This window comes from Rhinolophus sinicus, linkage group LG13, assembly GCF_036562045.2.
Source record: "Rhinolophus sinicus isolate RSC01 linkage group LG13, ASM3656204v1, whole genome shotgun sequence".
Classification (NCBI taxonomy): Eukaryota; Metazoa; Chordata; class Mammalia; order Chiroptera; family Rhinolophidae; genus Rhinolophus; species Rhinolophus sinicus.
In genome coordinates, this window is record NC_133762.1 from 36,628,060 (window position 1) to 36,642,097 (window position 14,038).

General features: G+C 49.9%; 2 protein-coding genes across 2 annotated transcripts in view; one reads left to right on the forward strand and one right to left on the reverse strand.

The window, feature by feature from the left end:
* GSS (glutathione synthetase) overlaps nt 1-7,862 on the forward strand; it is a 21,965-nt gene extending 14,103 nt beyond the window's left edge. Inside the window, exons 9-13 of the mRNA XM_019733498.2 lie at nt 892-958; nt 4,119-4,313; nt 4,770-4,851; nt 6,203-6,392; nt 7,370-7,862. Coding sequence (XP_019589057.2) covers nt 892-958; nt 4,119-4,313; nt 4,770-4,851; nt 6,203-6,392; nt 7,370-7,493 — 658 coding nt within the window. The 3' untranslated portion in view covers nt 7,494-7,862. The remainder of the gene's footprint in view (nt 1-891; nt 959-4,118; nt 4,314-4,769; nt 4,852-6,202; nt 6,393-7,369) is intronic.
* A 427-nt stretch (nt 7,863-8,289) lies between these two features.
* ACSS2 (acyl-CoA synthetase short chain family member 2) overlaps nt 8,290-14,038 on the reverse strand; it is a 46,437-nt gene continuing 40,688 nt past the window's right edge. Inside the window, exons 11-18 of the mRNA XM_019733611.2 lie at nt 13,765-13,897; nt 13,628-13,684; nt 13,351-13,431; nt 12,100-12,208; nt 10,448-10,516; nt 9,946-10,122; nt 9,306-9,380; nt 8,290-9,167 (exon numbers count right to left, since the gene is read on the reverse strand). Coding sequence (XP_019589170.2) covers nt 9,040-9,167; nt 9,306-9,380; nt 9,946-10,122; nt 10,448-10,516; nt 12,100-12,208; nt 13,351-13,431; nt 13,628-13,684; nt 13,765-13,897 — 829 coding nt within the window. The 3' untranslated portion in view covers nt 8,290-9,039. The remainder of the gene's footprint in view (nt 9,168-9,305; nt 9,381-9,945; nt 10,123-10,447; nt 10,517-12,099; nt 12,209-13,350; nt 13,432-13,627; nt 13,685-13,764; nt 13,898-14,038) is intronic.

Below are 14,038 nucleotides of genomic sequence, written 5' to 3' on the forward strand. Positions count from 1 at the left end.
CTTCTTAAAATAACCTCGGTTTTCATACGGCCCTGAGTTCCCAGAAGTTTTCCTTCCCCTCTTGGTGGCTAATCAGGTCAGGCCTGGGCAGTTGGGCTGGGCAGTCGGGGAGGAAGAAGGTTAGCTGGCTCCTTCTGTGACTGTTCTGGGACTAGCTCTCTGAGCCCAGGCAAGACTTCCAGGGGGCTGGATTTGTGCTCCAAGCCAGGCTCTGCACTTCCCTCTAGGGTCCCCCACCAGGTGACTCTAGTACCACATATTCAGATAGCATTGCTTGCAGTACACATATTTAGACCTGGAACTTTGTGATTCTTAAAATTAAGAACCTCCATGGAATTTCATCATACCACTTACTATTTTCAAAATGTGCTTTTAGCATAACAAACAAAGTCATTACTTTCCAAATAAACCAGAAAATATCAAATAAATCAAAGAAAAAGGGAAGACGTTCAAAAGACAGTCTATGTCTTAATTAGACTCATGATTTTACATCTCCCCACTGTCATCCCTGCCATATTAAAAAATCTCAGCCTGGTTTCAGCTACTTTAAACAGTGTAAATATGATTTTGCTGCTCAGTAATTAGAGCCAAATTTGTTTTTAATTTACCTAATCTGATTCTGGTTGTCTTCTTGTTTCCCTCTGGCCTTTCTAGAATGACTCTAGATCTGGAATATTCTAAAGCATTCTTTATTGCACACAGCCATGTTTTTAGTGGAAGGAGTGGGGATGTGGCTATCTACTTTCACTAGTTCCAGTGGACCCCTGTCCAGGCTACTCCTGGGGACTTTCAAAGAAGCCAAGCTCATTTTGATGCACCCTGAAATAGATCGATTCACTGAACACATCAGTTATAATTTAACACAACAGCTTTTTCCATCCTGTGTTCTAGGGACGGCCGGGAGATTGCTGTGGTTTACTTCCGGGATGGCTACATGCCAAGTCAGTACGGTCAACAGGTTGGTATTTTCTGTTCGATCATTCTTTGCCTCCTGGGACCCACTATTGCTCCTCAGAGACCCAACTCAGGTGTCACAACAACTTGGGTTTTTCCCTGAGCTCTGGCTTCAGTACTTCCTCAGGGAACTTGCTGCTAGAACCTCCTATTCTGTAAGCTTTTTGCTACCTCTCACTCTACAAACACACTGTCTTTTAGAATCTGAATCCTCAGGAATCCATGATGCTTCAGCCATTCACATCATTTCTGGGGATATGCTGGTAAATATTTAACAACCATCTTTCTGGAGGGAGAGTCCCATTTGTAGCATTTGCCGATTTCTGTGGTGTAAATACTCCTTATCATGGCCAGTGTCAAGCTACCCAACTTAACATCACTAAACAGAGTTGGGAAGAGGTAGGTATAATCAGCTCTCCCTAGCTGGTGCAAACCAGTTCCACCACACCACTAACCCTTTGCTTCCTGCCAACTCTTACCTCTGATGCAACTTTCATCTGCATCAGAAAAGTTTTTATCACCTGCACATTCTTGTTAACGACAGTAATGATATCTATCACCTTATCTTGCTATCCTACCATGTAATTTGAAAATTACTTTCCATATTCATTATTTCATTTAATCTTTACAACCACCTGTGAGGCATAAAATTAACCCCATTATACAGATGAAGAAACTAAGGTTTAGAGAGATACAGGGGCATGTCTAAGGTCTCACAGGGAGTTCCCAGACTTTCTGACTCTCAGTCTAGTGGCATTCCCAGTATATCATTCTTCTCCCCTATCCCTAATCTACAGCATGGAGAAGCGAAGAAGCCTTGATTTCAGTTGGGAGACAATAAAGGAGGAAATAAGTTAGAAAATACCATGAGTAGTAGGCTGGGGTCATGAGCCTTTGGCTCTGCTTCTGGGAGCTCATGGGTAGTTTCTTGACCCTTTCTGAGCTCAGTTTCTGTAAGCTGAGGGAACCACACTAGAAAATTGAGAGAGCTCCTTCAATATCTATTGTTCTTTGAATATAGGATTCTCCGTAAGGCCCAGCTGTATAGGGAGCAGCTCTACAGAAGGTCCTTTACTCTAGAAAGTGTTAGCAGTGGTGGGAACTCACTGACTAGAGAAGAGAGAAACTGTCCATTTGGAAAATGGATCCAAGTTCCAGGATAGGGTGTTTGGGAGAAGGAGCCAAAGAAAAAGAGAGAAGAGGTTGAGCTAATAAGGAAGGACATTAGTGCATAAGGAGGACATTTTTAGGGAACCGAGAAGCTCAGACCAGGTTTAGAACATGGAGATAAATCTGCAATTAGTGACTCGCTAGGTGACCCTGGGCAAGCTCCTGACCATCTCTGAGTTTTGCTTTTCCTGCACCTAACATAATAGTACTTTTCTGGGTTTACCTCTGATGTTCTGGGCCCCGGTAGCTCTGCCTGGAATAGCAGCCTAGTAGGTGCCTGGGTTACTGGTGAGGACCAGCCAAGGTACTGCAGGTGGACTTACCGTATCAAACGAAGGACAGCAGGCGCAAGGGTGGGGCAGGCTGCGAAGGCGTCTGTGTTGTTCCTCAGACCATAGCCTTGATCCTGCTGTGGGCAGTTTGATGTGGTTTGGAGTGAAGGACAGACTGTTCCCCCACTGCCTGAAAATGGGGACGAGAGCTGGGAGGCATGACCCCCTGCTGTTTCCCTGCCTCTTGCACCATAAACTCTTAGCACCCTGGACCTTTCACCCTGTGATGACCCACCTATAGGCCTCTGCTCATATTATTCTGTTAATCTGAGTACAGCAGGTCCTCAAATAACATTGTTTCATGATAATGATGAGAAAAAAAATTCAATCCCTGGCTGGGGCCACTGTCTCTGTGGAGTTTGCATGGTCTCCCCATGTCTGCGTGGGTCGGCATGGGTTTCCTCCTGGTACTTGGTTTCTTCCTACATCCCAAAGATGTGAACATTAGATGAATTGTCCCAGTGTGAGTGTGTGTGTGGGTGTGTGGGTGTGCCCTGCAATGGAAGGGCATCTTGTCCAGGGTTGGTTCCCACCTGGAGCCATGAGCTGCTAGGATTGGCTCCAACCACCCGCAACCCTGGCCTGGACTACACGGGCTGGGAAGTAATCTTACTTGTCTTTATTCATCTTTCTTAAATGTACGAATGGCTCACATTTATTTCAGTGCTTAATATTAGAAGTGTTTTGGGTCTTTATTTAGAAGTTTGGTGTTTTTGTGACCAGAAATATGCCGTAGGATCTTAACGCTTGTTTATATCCATGAGCCTATGGTGAAATTGGTCTCATTATATGTCGTTTTGCTTAAAGTTGCAGTTTCCAAGAATCTTACTGACAACATTATGTGAGGACTTATTGTACCTCTTCCTTATTGAGTCTCACCTGTCAGACTCTACCTGTCCACTCAGATTTCACCTCATTAAACAACGAAAACAAATAATTATTGACAACCTACAAAGTACCAGGCACTGCATTAGACACTGGGGATACAACAGTGACAGGAAACAAGACAGGCAACAAGCGTCTGCTCCTTGTGGAGTTCACAGTCCGCTCAGGGAGATGGACGTCAGGAAGTAAATAAAAATAGGAAAAAAAAAAGGGTTTTTTTTTCCTAGTTGGGGGAAACTCTTTGAATGAAACAACAGGGTGGAAAGATAGCGAATGATAGGGAAGCCCACATTAAGTAGGGTGGTTTGAGAAGATGACTTGGAGGCAAGACTTAAAGATGAGAAGGATCCAACCATCCTTTGGAAAAGCCAAAAGGAAAAGAATTACAGGCAGAGGGAAAAGCAGCAAACGCAGAAGTCTGTAAGCGGGAGTGATGTTTGTGTGTTTGCAGACTGACAAGCCTGTGTGGCTGGAATGCGAGCGTGGAGTAGAGGGATGGCATCAAAGGAGGTGGAAAAGGAAAGAGTTCGGATTTTATTTGGAGTCCCCTGGGAAGCTGAGCTCATAAACACTTTTGTCCTTTGCCCTTTAATCATCATCACGTGTCCTTGGGCTAGACTGTGAGCTCCCTGCGGGCAAGAATCCTGCCTCACAAGGACGGTGCAGTGAACTGGGAGACCATGAATGTGAAAGCACAATTCCTGGCACCTGAACGCTCGAGAAAGGTCAGCCGAAGTGAAATCAAGTAGAATTCCTTTTGTTTTCTTCTCTCTGCAGAACTGGGAAGCCCGCCTGCTGCTGGAGAGGTCATGCGCTGTCAAGTGCCCAGACATTGCCACCCAGCTGGCTGGGACGAAGAAGGTGCAGCAGCAGCTGAGCAGAGCGGGCGTGCTGGAGGTGTTGCTCCCTGGCCAGCCTGAGGCCGTGGCCCGCCTCCGGGCCACCTTTGCGGGCCTCTACTCCCTGGACATGGTGTGTGGGCAGCCCATGTCTCCCCCTACAAACCTAGGTGGCAGGGAGCCGAGCCCAACGTGTTGGGGAGGCTGGAGCCGGCACTGGGCTGGACTTGAGTCAGTGATGCTCTGTGAGAAGCCCTAGTCCTGGAGAGGGCGGCTGGAATCCACTATAAACTCTTCTCAGCAAAGGTGGAGACGGGGATGGAACCCAGAGGAGGAGACTGAGGCAGACAGCAAGAGTTAGGGAATATCTGTACCTGCTTTCAGGCCTCCTGCTGCAGGCCCCTGAACTGTGGCGAGAAAGCTTGTTCTCATTGCTACTGCTGGGTTTTGGGGGGTCACATCCAGAGAGTAGGCATCCAGCCTGAAGGGGCTTATGGCTCTCTCCCCTCCTGCTCTGCACAACCAGCAGGACTTTAGCTCCTGTCTTCGGCCCCAGACGGCTGGTGACTGCTTTCTTGCGTCCTGCCAGGGTGAAGAAGGGGACCAGGCCATCACGGAGGCCCTTGCTGCTCCTAGCCGGTTCGTGCTAAAGCCTCAGAGAGAGGGTGGAGGTAGGTGGATCCCATTTACAGGGCTGCCTGGGGAAAGGGGCCAGCACTATGGGCACAGTCCCAGGCTCTGGGCTATACAGGAGGAAGTGACACAGGCCCTCACCTTGGACAGTGTCCTAGGAGACTCTGCGATCACATGCTGCGGAGCACAGGAGAATCTGATTAACCAGCACTCAGGGGTTTGGACAAGTTTAGCCTGAGGTGTCTATGGGTGGATTGTGGGGAAGCGGGATGGGGACGTATCGGGATGTTGGATGTCTTCCTGCCTAGTTTGAACTCCGTGAGGGCGGAGATCATTTCTGCCTCACAGGCCCAGAGGGAATGGTTTTGATCTTGTTCTTAAGGGATAGGTAGGAGTTTGCCAGGTGGGAAAGGGAGAGTATTCCATACAGAAGGAGCAAAGGCACGGGTCCATGAGATTAATGAGTTACAGGTGAGGCTGGAATGGTATGCGGGATGGGAGGAGGCAGGGATAGGGGCTGGCAAAGGTGGTTTGGGACCTGATTATAAACATTGGATATACCAGTATGGAGGAAATTGGATTTCATCCTAAAGGTAGTGGGAAGTCATTAGAGAGTTTTAGGATGGGAAGGGACACCCGAATGATCCAAGATCCATGTTTCCCATGGCAGAGCATGTCCTGGAATGAAGGGAGAAATTAGGAGCAGAAAGACCACAGAGGAGGCTGGTATAGTCGTCCAGAAGAGCAGTGTAGAGGCCTGGGTGAGGGCTACGCCAGTGTGGACTACAGACAGAAGGGACGTGTCTGAGTGGGTGATGTAACGGACAGGGAGGAGTTAAACCTGACTCAGGGATGCTCTTCGCCTGATGGGGAGCAGAGAAGTCCAGGAGGGCAGGTTCAGGCAGACGTGACAAATTCTGTTTGGACAAGTTTATTTGGTGGGGGGCCCATGGGATATTCATGTGAAGTCTAGAGCAGGAAGCTTGAGTTAAAGATTTGGGAATTAAGAAGTTATAGGATATAGATGGAGCCTTGGAAGAAATCTTTCTGGAAAAACGTTTGTATGTGGGAGAGAGAACAAAGGTGGAGGACCAATTCCGTGGGAATGCCAACATTTAGGAGGGGCAGGAGCCAGTCAGAAAGGCTGAGAAGGAACAGACGTGGACAGGGAGGAGAACCAGGGCGGGATGGTGTGGTGGAAGCTGTGTTTGCTTGTGTGAGTCAGGGCTCTTCTGTTAAGGTGATAGTCCGTCCTCGGGAGTCAGGCCTGCCCTGGCTTCCCTAAGCTGGCGTCAGGAACTGAGGCTTGCCCACGTAGCCCCTGAAGTGGGGGCACCGGATGGAGAAGGTGGGCAGAGGGTCCAGGGTGACTGGCCAGTGGAATTGCAGGTAACAACCTATACGGGGACGACATGGTGCAAGCGCTGGAGCGGCTGAAGGACAGTGAGGAGAGGGCCTCCTACATCCTCATGGAGAAGATCGAGCCTGAGCCTTTTGGGAATTGCCTGCTGCGGCCTGGAAGCCCTGTCCGAGTGGTCCAGTGCATCTCAGAGCTGGGCATCTTCGGGGTCTATGTCAGGTGAGTCAGTCAGGAGGGGCTGCTCCTTGCCGGAGGGCCAGCCAAGAAAGCCTGGAGAGAAGCACTAGACCACGAGCAGGCCTCCTGGTCCCAGCTCTGTCAATCCCTAGCTGCGTTTTCTGATCTAGTAAATGAAGCGAAGGACCCAAGCCCTGCCCACCTCACAGGGCTATCAAAATAAACCCAAATGAGAAACGTTTTGCAACTATAAAGGAAATTTCAAGTAGTATCAAGATGGATGAGAATATATCTGGACTAGAAGGAGAACCCAGGGAAGAAGAGAGTTTGGGTCCAGTTCCCAGGCCACCAGGGATTCTGGGGAAAGGTGGGATGGGCCAGCTGGAAGATATACTCAGCGGCTGTGAAAAACTGAATGGCCTCTGCGTTTGGATTTGAGCACCAAAGAATCAGGAAGAGAGGAAGACTTGGGAATTTGTAAGGAGCAGTTCCTAGGCCCTCATACCACTTCCTGGAAGGTACTCCAGGGTCAGAGCAAGGTAGAAATCCCAGATTCCACCATGCTCCCCAGAGCCTGCGCTTTATAACCTTCCCCTCTAACCACTTGCAGGCTCTCTGTCTGTCACTCCCCATACCCCCACCCCTCCCCAGCACCACAGCCATCTTAGAGGTAGAGAAGGACATTTACAGCTACAGAACATGAAATGTGACCCTAGCATCATGCTAAGTGCTTTTCCTGCTTTACTTAATCCTCGTCACCATCTTGCAAAGTGAGAGGTATTATCCCTGTTTTAAACTGAGGAAATTGATGTTTGGAAAGCCTGAGTAACTTGCTCAAAGACACTGAGCTAATCATTTCCAAGTTAGGATACAAACCCAAATCTGATTCTAAAATCCTAGCACTTTGTCGGGTGTAGTCAGTCATCCATGTACTATTCAGCTGGGACCAGGGAAGGTCCTGGGTTTGGGGGCTGAATCCAGGTGACAGAGTTGTGTGTCTCCCACCTGCATTTCTATAGGCAGGAAAAGACACTTGTGATGAATAAGCACGTGGGACATCTGCTTCGAACCAAAGCCATCGAGCACGCAGATGGTGGCGTGGCAGCAGGAGTGGCAGTCCTGGACAACCCATACCCTGTGTGAGGGCTCATCCAGGCCCCCCAGGCTTCGCTCAAGAGCCCTTCTATCCCGCGTACTTGTTACTCCTCTCAAGTCCTCCTGAGAGGGGTTTCTCTCCCCAACCTTGGGAGGGCAGGGCTGGACAACTCCAGGGCCTTCACAGGTTGAATCCTGGGCATCTCCCATTTGAGGACCAGAAAAGCTGTTTGGGTACAGCTGAAAGGAAGCTGATCTGAAGTAAGGGTCCATAACCCCGTCACCCTCCTGTGAGCCCCTCGTCAGCCTTTTCATCAGGTCCCAGAGTCTGACTTGGAATAGGACTGAGGAGTAGGAGGAGGGGGGTGGAAGGGCATCCTTTCTCCACCTCTGCCTTAAATAAAACCGTATTTCTGATTCTGTGATTCCTTGGTTTGTGCAATTAGGGGAGGGAAGAGCTGTAATCTGGGTCAGCCCAGTTAAAGTGGATTGGAGCAGGGGAAGTGACTTGGCTCGACTCAGAGCTTCCCTAGCCCTAGACCCTATGAAGAGGGCCCTGAAGTCCAATCCTTAGTCAGTAATGCTCCCAAGAGATCATAGGAAGAGAGGGTTCCTGGCAGGAGCTCAGGAGGCATGGCAACTGGGATGGGACATCCCCGTTGTAAACTGGCTTCAGTTGCTTTCCTGCTTGGCTCAGGAGCTTGTCGGAGAGCCTATGAGTGAAGCCCTGCCTCCAGAAGTTTCGGAGGAGGATATCGGCGTATTCCCGGTGAAAACCACTCTCCTTGCCATCCCCACACTAATCGGCGCAGCTGGCAAGATACCTAAGAAAACAAGTCACCGCCTTCTTGAGGTCATAGACTTTATTCCTACAACCACAGGGCTTGAACACACCAGGGCAAGAAAAGAGCGTTTCATCTGAGTGTCTCTCATGGGCAGGACTCTGTTCAGAGGAGGGTGGGAACAGAGGACAAGGGAGACGAGTTCCTCTGGCCCTGGGAACAAAACACATTTACTCCTGCAAAGAAGCAAATGATCTGAAAACCGTCTGGAAACAGCCGGCCTGCACATCCCCTGGAGCAAACTGGCAGACGAGCTCTGCCATCTGGTGCAAAAGACCCAGAACAGAAGCAGCAAATGTTTATAAAAATAATAATCATTTGTTCCAGGACTCACAAACAGGCATTTCTAAGGGCAAGTGCATGCCCAAGATAAGTACTGGTGCTTCCTGAGAGTTGACAAAGTATTACAGAGCTGCCTCCCTGCTTCCGTCTAGGCCTTTGCTTGCCTTCTGAACACTTACTTGGATTGGGGAGAGAGACCCCAACCCTTCGGGTCCCTGTTCTGGGCTCCAAGGGCTCTTTGCAGGCACAGCGACCTGAGGCCGACCTGGGCCCTGTCCCATCTGCCTGGCGGTCACAGAAAGTTGCCTCCACCCAGGGGCTAAGCTGGTACTGGGTTCCAGACAGCTGGTTGCGGGAGGTGGTGTGTGGGTCATCCCTGGCCCTCAGCACTCCTGGATGGGGGCAGGGTGGGTGGGCAAAACTTTGGAAAGCCAAGCAGGGGGGATGGTGTGTAAAGGGCAGAGTCTTATTCACTGGATGGTCATGCAGCGGTGGCTGAAGAGCTGGCTGATGACGGATGGGTCAGCCACAGTAGATATGTCCCCCAGGTCGTGGTCATTCTGAGCAATCTTCCGAAGCACCCGCCTCATGATTTTCCCTGGGGGACCACAGGCTTCTGGTTACCTGGTGACAACACTGACCCACCCCAGCCCTGCCGAAGGCTTCCATCCACACACACCGCCACCACTGGGCCCCGGCCAATCCCAATCCCAATGCCTTGAGCCTCTGAACATACCTGAGCGGGTTTTAGGCAAGCCAGGTGCATTCTGGATGTAATCCGGTGTGGCAATGGGGCCAATCTTTTCTCTAACTGTAACCAACAAATCATTAAACATTTCCTCAGTGCCCTTAGCCACGGTTCTCCAAAACCGATAGAGATGACTGTTCCCTACTTCCTCGTCAAGGCCTTGCCAGAGCCGTCTCAGGCTCACTGCCTGTCTGCCTCTCTAACAGTTGTCTCTTTACTAGCTCATTTACCTTAGTCCATCTTCATGAACTCAGGCTCTAGGATCAGCGTGCTAGAGTTGAAATCCCACTTTACTAATGGTGTGGCCTTGGGCAAGTCATTTAACTTCTTTTAGCCTCGATTTCTTCATCTTTTAGAATGAGGGTGATGATGGGAACTATTTCATGGGGTGATTATGTGCATTTAAAGCACTTAACCCAGTGGTAGCACAGAGAAAATTCTATCCATGCCAGCCATTATTATCCTAGTGGAGAGGCTAGTGGAGTCTGGGTGGGAAGAGGGCTATCAGCCCCCTGGGGTCTGTTTGTGGTTTGGGGTGCAGCTTGCTCCTGCTCCTCCCCCCAAATCTGCTGTGGTCACTGGGTCATCAGGACAAACCCTGCAGTCCTTGCCCGGGGAGGCTCCTCACTCTGCTTCTTGAGCTCCTCGGTGAGGGTCGGGCTGAAGGCGTAGCCATCGCACAGGGTGACGAAGCAGTAGAGGCACTCGCCCTTCACAGGATGAGGGTGGCTGACCACGGCCGCCTCGGCAATGGCCTGATGCTCCACTAGTGCTGACTCCACCTCAGCCGTGCTCAGCAGGTGCCCTTGTCAAGGGGAAGGAAGTGCCATGAATGAGAGCCCAGCCCCTGCTCCATCTGTGCCCAAGGGCAGTCCTGGTCTGGAAAACTCAGAAAGGCCCTTCATTCATTCCTCACAGGACAGGACATGCTTCAGTCACTGTGCCTTCCCGGCTCCCCTCCTCCAGGCACATTCCAGTGTTTAGTGTACTCCAAAACCTGGCCCAGAACTGAATGCCTCTGTCCAAATGTGATCTGGCCAAAGGACGTCCTGGCTCTCTCGGAAGGCTTTCGCTGGGAGTTGCTGGGAAAGCAGGGCTAATGAGAAGGGGAAATGGTCCCTGTCTCTCACCAGATACATTCAGCATGTCATCAATCCTGCCAGTGATCCAGTAATAGCCATCCTGGTCCCGCCGGCAGCCTGGGAAGAGCAGAAATGTACAACGTAATAAATACCCCACAGCAGGATATGTGATGCACGTTACCAAACTGCCGCACCCACTGCCAGAGCTTCCTAATGAGTCTTCCTGCTTCTACACTTGCCCACTATGGTGGCCAGGCTCCAAAACGGCCACACTGCTCTCCACCTCCTGGTGTTCATATCCCTGTGTGGTCCTCTTACTGTACTAGGGTTAGTCTGTGTGATCAACATAAGTTGACAAAAGTGATGTGCTGCTATTTCTGAGATTAGAGAAGACACTGTGGCTTCTGTCTTAGTTGCATTTGGTTACGTTCTCTCAGATTGTTTGCTCAGGGGAAGCCAGCCGCCATATCCTGAGGCCCTACAGAGAGGCCCAAGTGATGGGGAACTGGGGGCTCCTGCCAACAGCCACATGAGTGAGCTTGGGAGTGGGTGCCCCAGGCTCAGCCAAACCTTCAGGTGACAGCGGCCTCGACCAACAGCTTCACTGTAACCCACAAAAGACTCTGAATGAGCACGACCAGCTAAGCCACTCTGTGTTCCTGATCTTCTAAAGTTGTATGAGACAATAGCTGTTGATTTAAGCAGCCAAGTTTGGAGGTAATTTGCTCCCCAACAATAGGCAACTCATACACCCACCTACAGTCTATTCTCCATAAATTAGGCAAAGTTATTTTCTAAACAGTAAATGAGTTCTCATCATTTCTCTGCTCAAAACCCCTGAAAGTCTCCCACTGTACATTGGATAAAATCCTAACTCCTCACCATGGCCCACAAGGCCCTATATTATCTACCTCTCCAACTTCATATAACATTCTCCCCTTTGCTCACTGCACTGGCCACACACGCTTCAGTCTGTTCCTCAGATATTGCAAGCATGCGTCTCTGCACACAACATTCAAACTTCCTCCAGATTTTCCCATGCCTGGCTCCTCACCCTTCAGGTCTGTGGTCAAATGTCACTTCAGCGAGGCCTTCTCTTGCCATCCTATATATGGCCGCCCCCGTGGACAATCTATACTTCATTACTCTGTTGAGAGTACTTGTTCTTCGTAGCACTTACCACTGTCTACGATAAGCTTATTTACTTGTTTGCTGAGTTTACTGTCTGTCTCCCCTTACTAGACGGTAAGCCGCATGAGGGCAGAGACCTTGCCACCTTATTCATGGCAACATCCCCTGTGCTTAGATCACTGCCTGGATGTAGTAGGTGCCCAATAAATACTTGTGGGTGAATGGAATGATGGATGGGCACATGGGCGAACAGCCTCCAGACATGGGGACACACATGACATTGGAATACACACTGCCATATGCCCCATCCCTTTCAACACAGGAGCAACGGAAACAAGAACCTCTTTCCTCATACATCAAATCTCAGAATGCACCATGCTGAGACCCTTCCTGCAGCATTCATTCCTGCTCTTACAGTCTCTAGCTCTGCCTGAATGTTAGACACTGACACATAGGATCTCTCTCTCTCTCTCTCTCTCTCTCTCCCCACCCTTAGCCAACTCTTCCTGAAAACAGAAGAGGAAGGTACGTGTCTTATAGGAGATGGGGAGGGAGTAGCCAAAGCTCACCATCTCCTGTCACGAAGTACCCAGGGAACTTCTTAAAGTAGGTGGTCTCAAAGCGTTCATGATTCCCATACACGGTGCGCATGATCCCTGGCCAGGGCTGCTTGAACACCTGGGGAGTGAGGAAAACACCGTGGTCACATCTGCTCCACTGTCTCACTGGAAGACAATCACAGCTTTGCCAAACCTGAGGAGAAATGGCCTGGATGCCATTCCTGAGAAGTAGGACAAAGTACAGGCTTTGGAGATAGACAATCCAGGCTTGGAATCCCTCCCAACTGTGCCACTTACTAGCTGTGTGACCTCAGGTAAATAACTTTACCTCTCTGAGCTTCAAGAGCCTCATCTGTAAATTAGAAAAAATAATCTCTATCCCCCAAAATTGTGAGGATTAAATTGATAGCATATAGAAGCTTCCCAGCACAGTGTTGTTAGAGATAGGCATTTAGTAAATTTGAGTCTCCTTTTGGGTAAGCTCTTAGGAAAGCAGGTCCAGTTTGATGCAAATAAAAACAGTCATATAAAATGTGGGGCCCATATCTGAGTAACTATTGCCCGAATCCATAACATACTGTGGCGGCAGATTGATAGGATGGTGGAATTCTAGGCCAAGAGTCAGAAGGCCTGGATTCAAGTCCTGCCCTTGTTACTAAGTTGCTCTTAGTAAATGAAGTGGGGTGGGGGATGGGGGCTGATGATCTCCCTACAAGTACTGAACACCACAACTAAAAACAATCACAACAACAGCTAACATTTATCAAGCACTAACTGTTAGGTTCTGTGCGAAAGCCTTCACCTGGATTATCTAATTTAATCAATACAGCAACCACAGAAAACAATGGTATTATTATAACCCTATTTTTCAAATGAGAAAATTTAGGTTCAGAGGGGTTAGGTAACTTATCTGAAGTCACAGAAGAGACAGAGCCAGGATTTGAATCCTGGAGCCCATCTGATTTCCCACTGTTATGGGGTCTCCTTTCACACTACAATGTTTGTCACAGTACACCCCCAAAAGGCAACATCAGGAATCTTTGAGCAGAGCCTTTAAGATCCTCGTGGGCCGAAAAGCAGAGAGGCAGGCAAAGTTCCCAGAAGGCTTCCCTCCAGGGTCTCTGCAGAGGGTAAACCCTCAACCATGAACTTCAGTCGCAAGCAGCTACTAGCACAGATGAGGTTCTAAACTCTGAAGCAAAGGCTTTGGCGGACCATTTCCCCCCACTCCTCAAAGACCCCCAAGGGCCAGAGCCTCACCAGATAACCTTCAGCTTCACCTTCCAGCTCTTCCCCAGACTCATTCAAGATTGCAGGAACTACACCAAAGAACGGGAAGGTCTAGAAATGAACAGGAGACAGGATTAAAGGAAAGGAATGAGGCAACTCTGACTCAACTCTCTACCTCTCCCAAGGAGACGCAGAGCCCCAAATTCCTCCCACATCTCAGTCCAGTCCCCCCACCCTCTACCTAGGTCAAATGCCCCAAGACTCTACTCCTGCCTAGACCAGGACTAGCCAAGGGAGCCTCACTCACAGCAGAACCAGGCTTCATGGGTATGGCTCCAGGGAGGGGAGTCAGCATGTGGCCACCCTGTGGAAGTCAAAGATCAGGGTTTGAATCAGTCTTCCCACATTGTCCCTAAGCCCCAGCCTTCTGAACCCCTTACTCACTGTCTCTGTCTGCCAGAAGGTGTCCACGATGGGGCAGCGCTGGGCACCCACCACCCGGTGGTACCATAGCCAGGCCTCGGGGTTGATGGGTTCACCCACTGTTCCTAGCACCTTTAAGGATGCCCGGCTATGCCTTGGGCAGGTGCGTGGGGAGAGAGGAAGGCTCTGAGTACCCCTGGGAACCAGGAAGACATGCGCAGACCCTTCTCCTGCCTCCTCCCTTATTCCAGGCCAGGGAGTTGGAACAGGGGAATGGAACAGACTGCACAAAGGC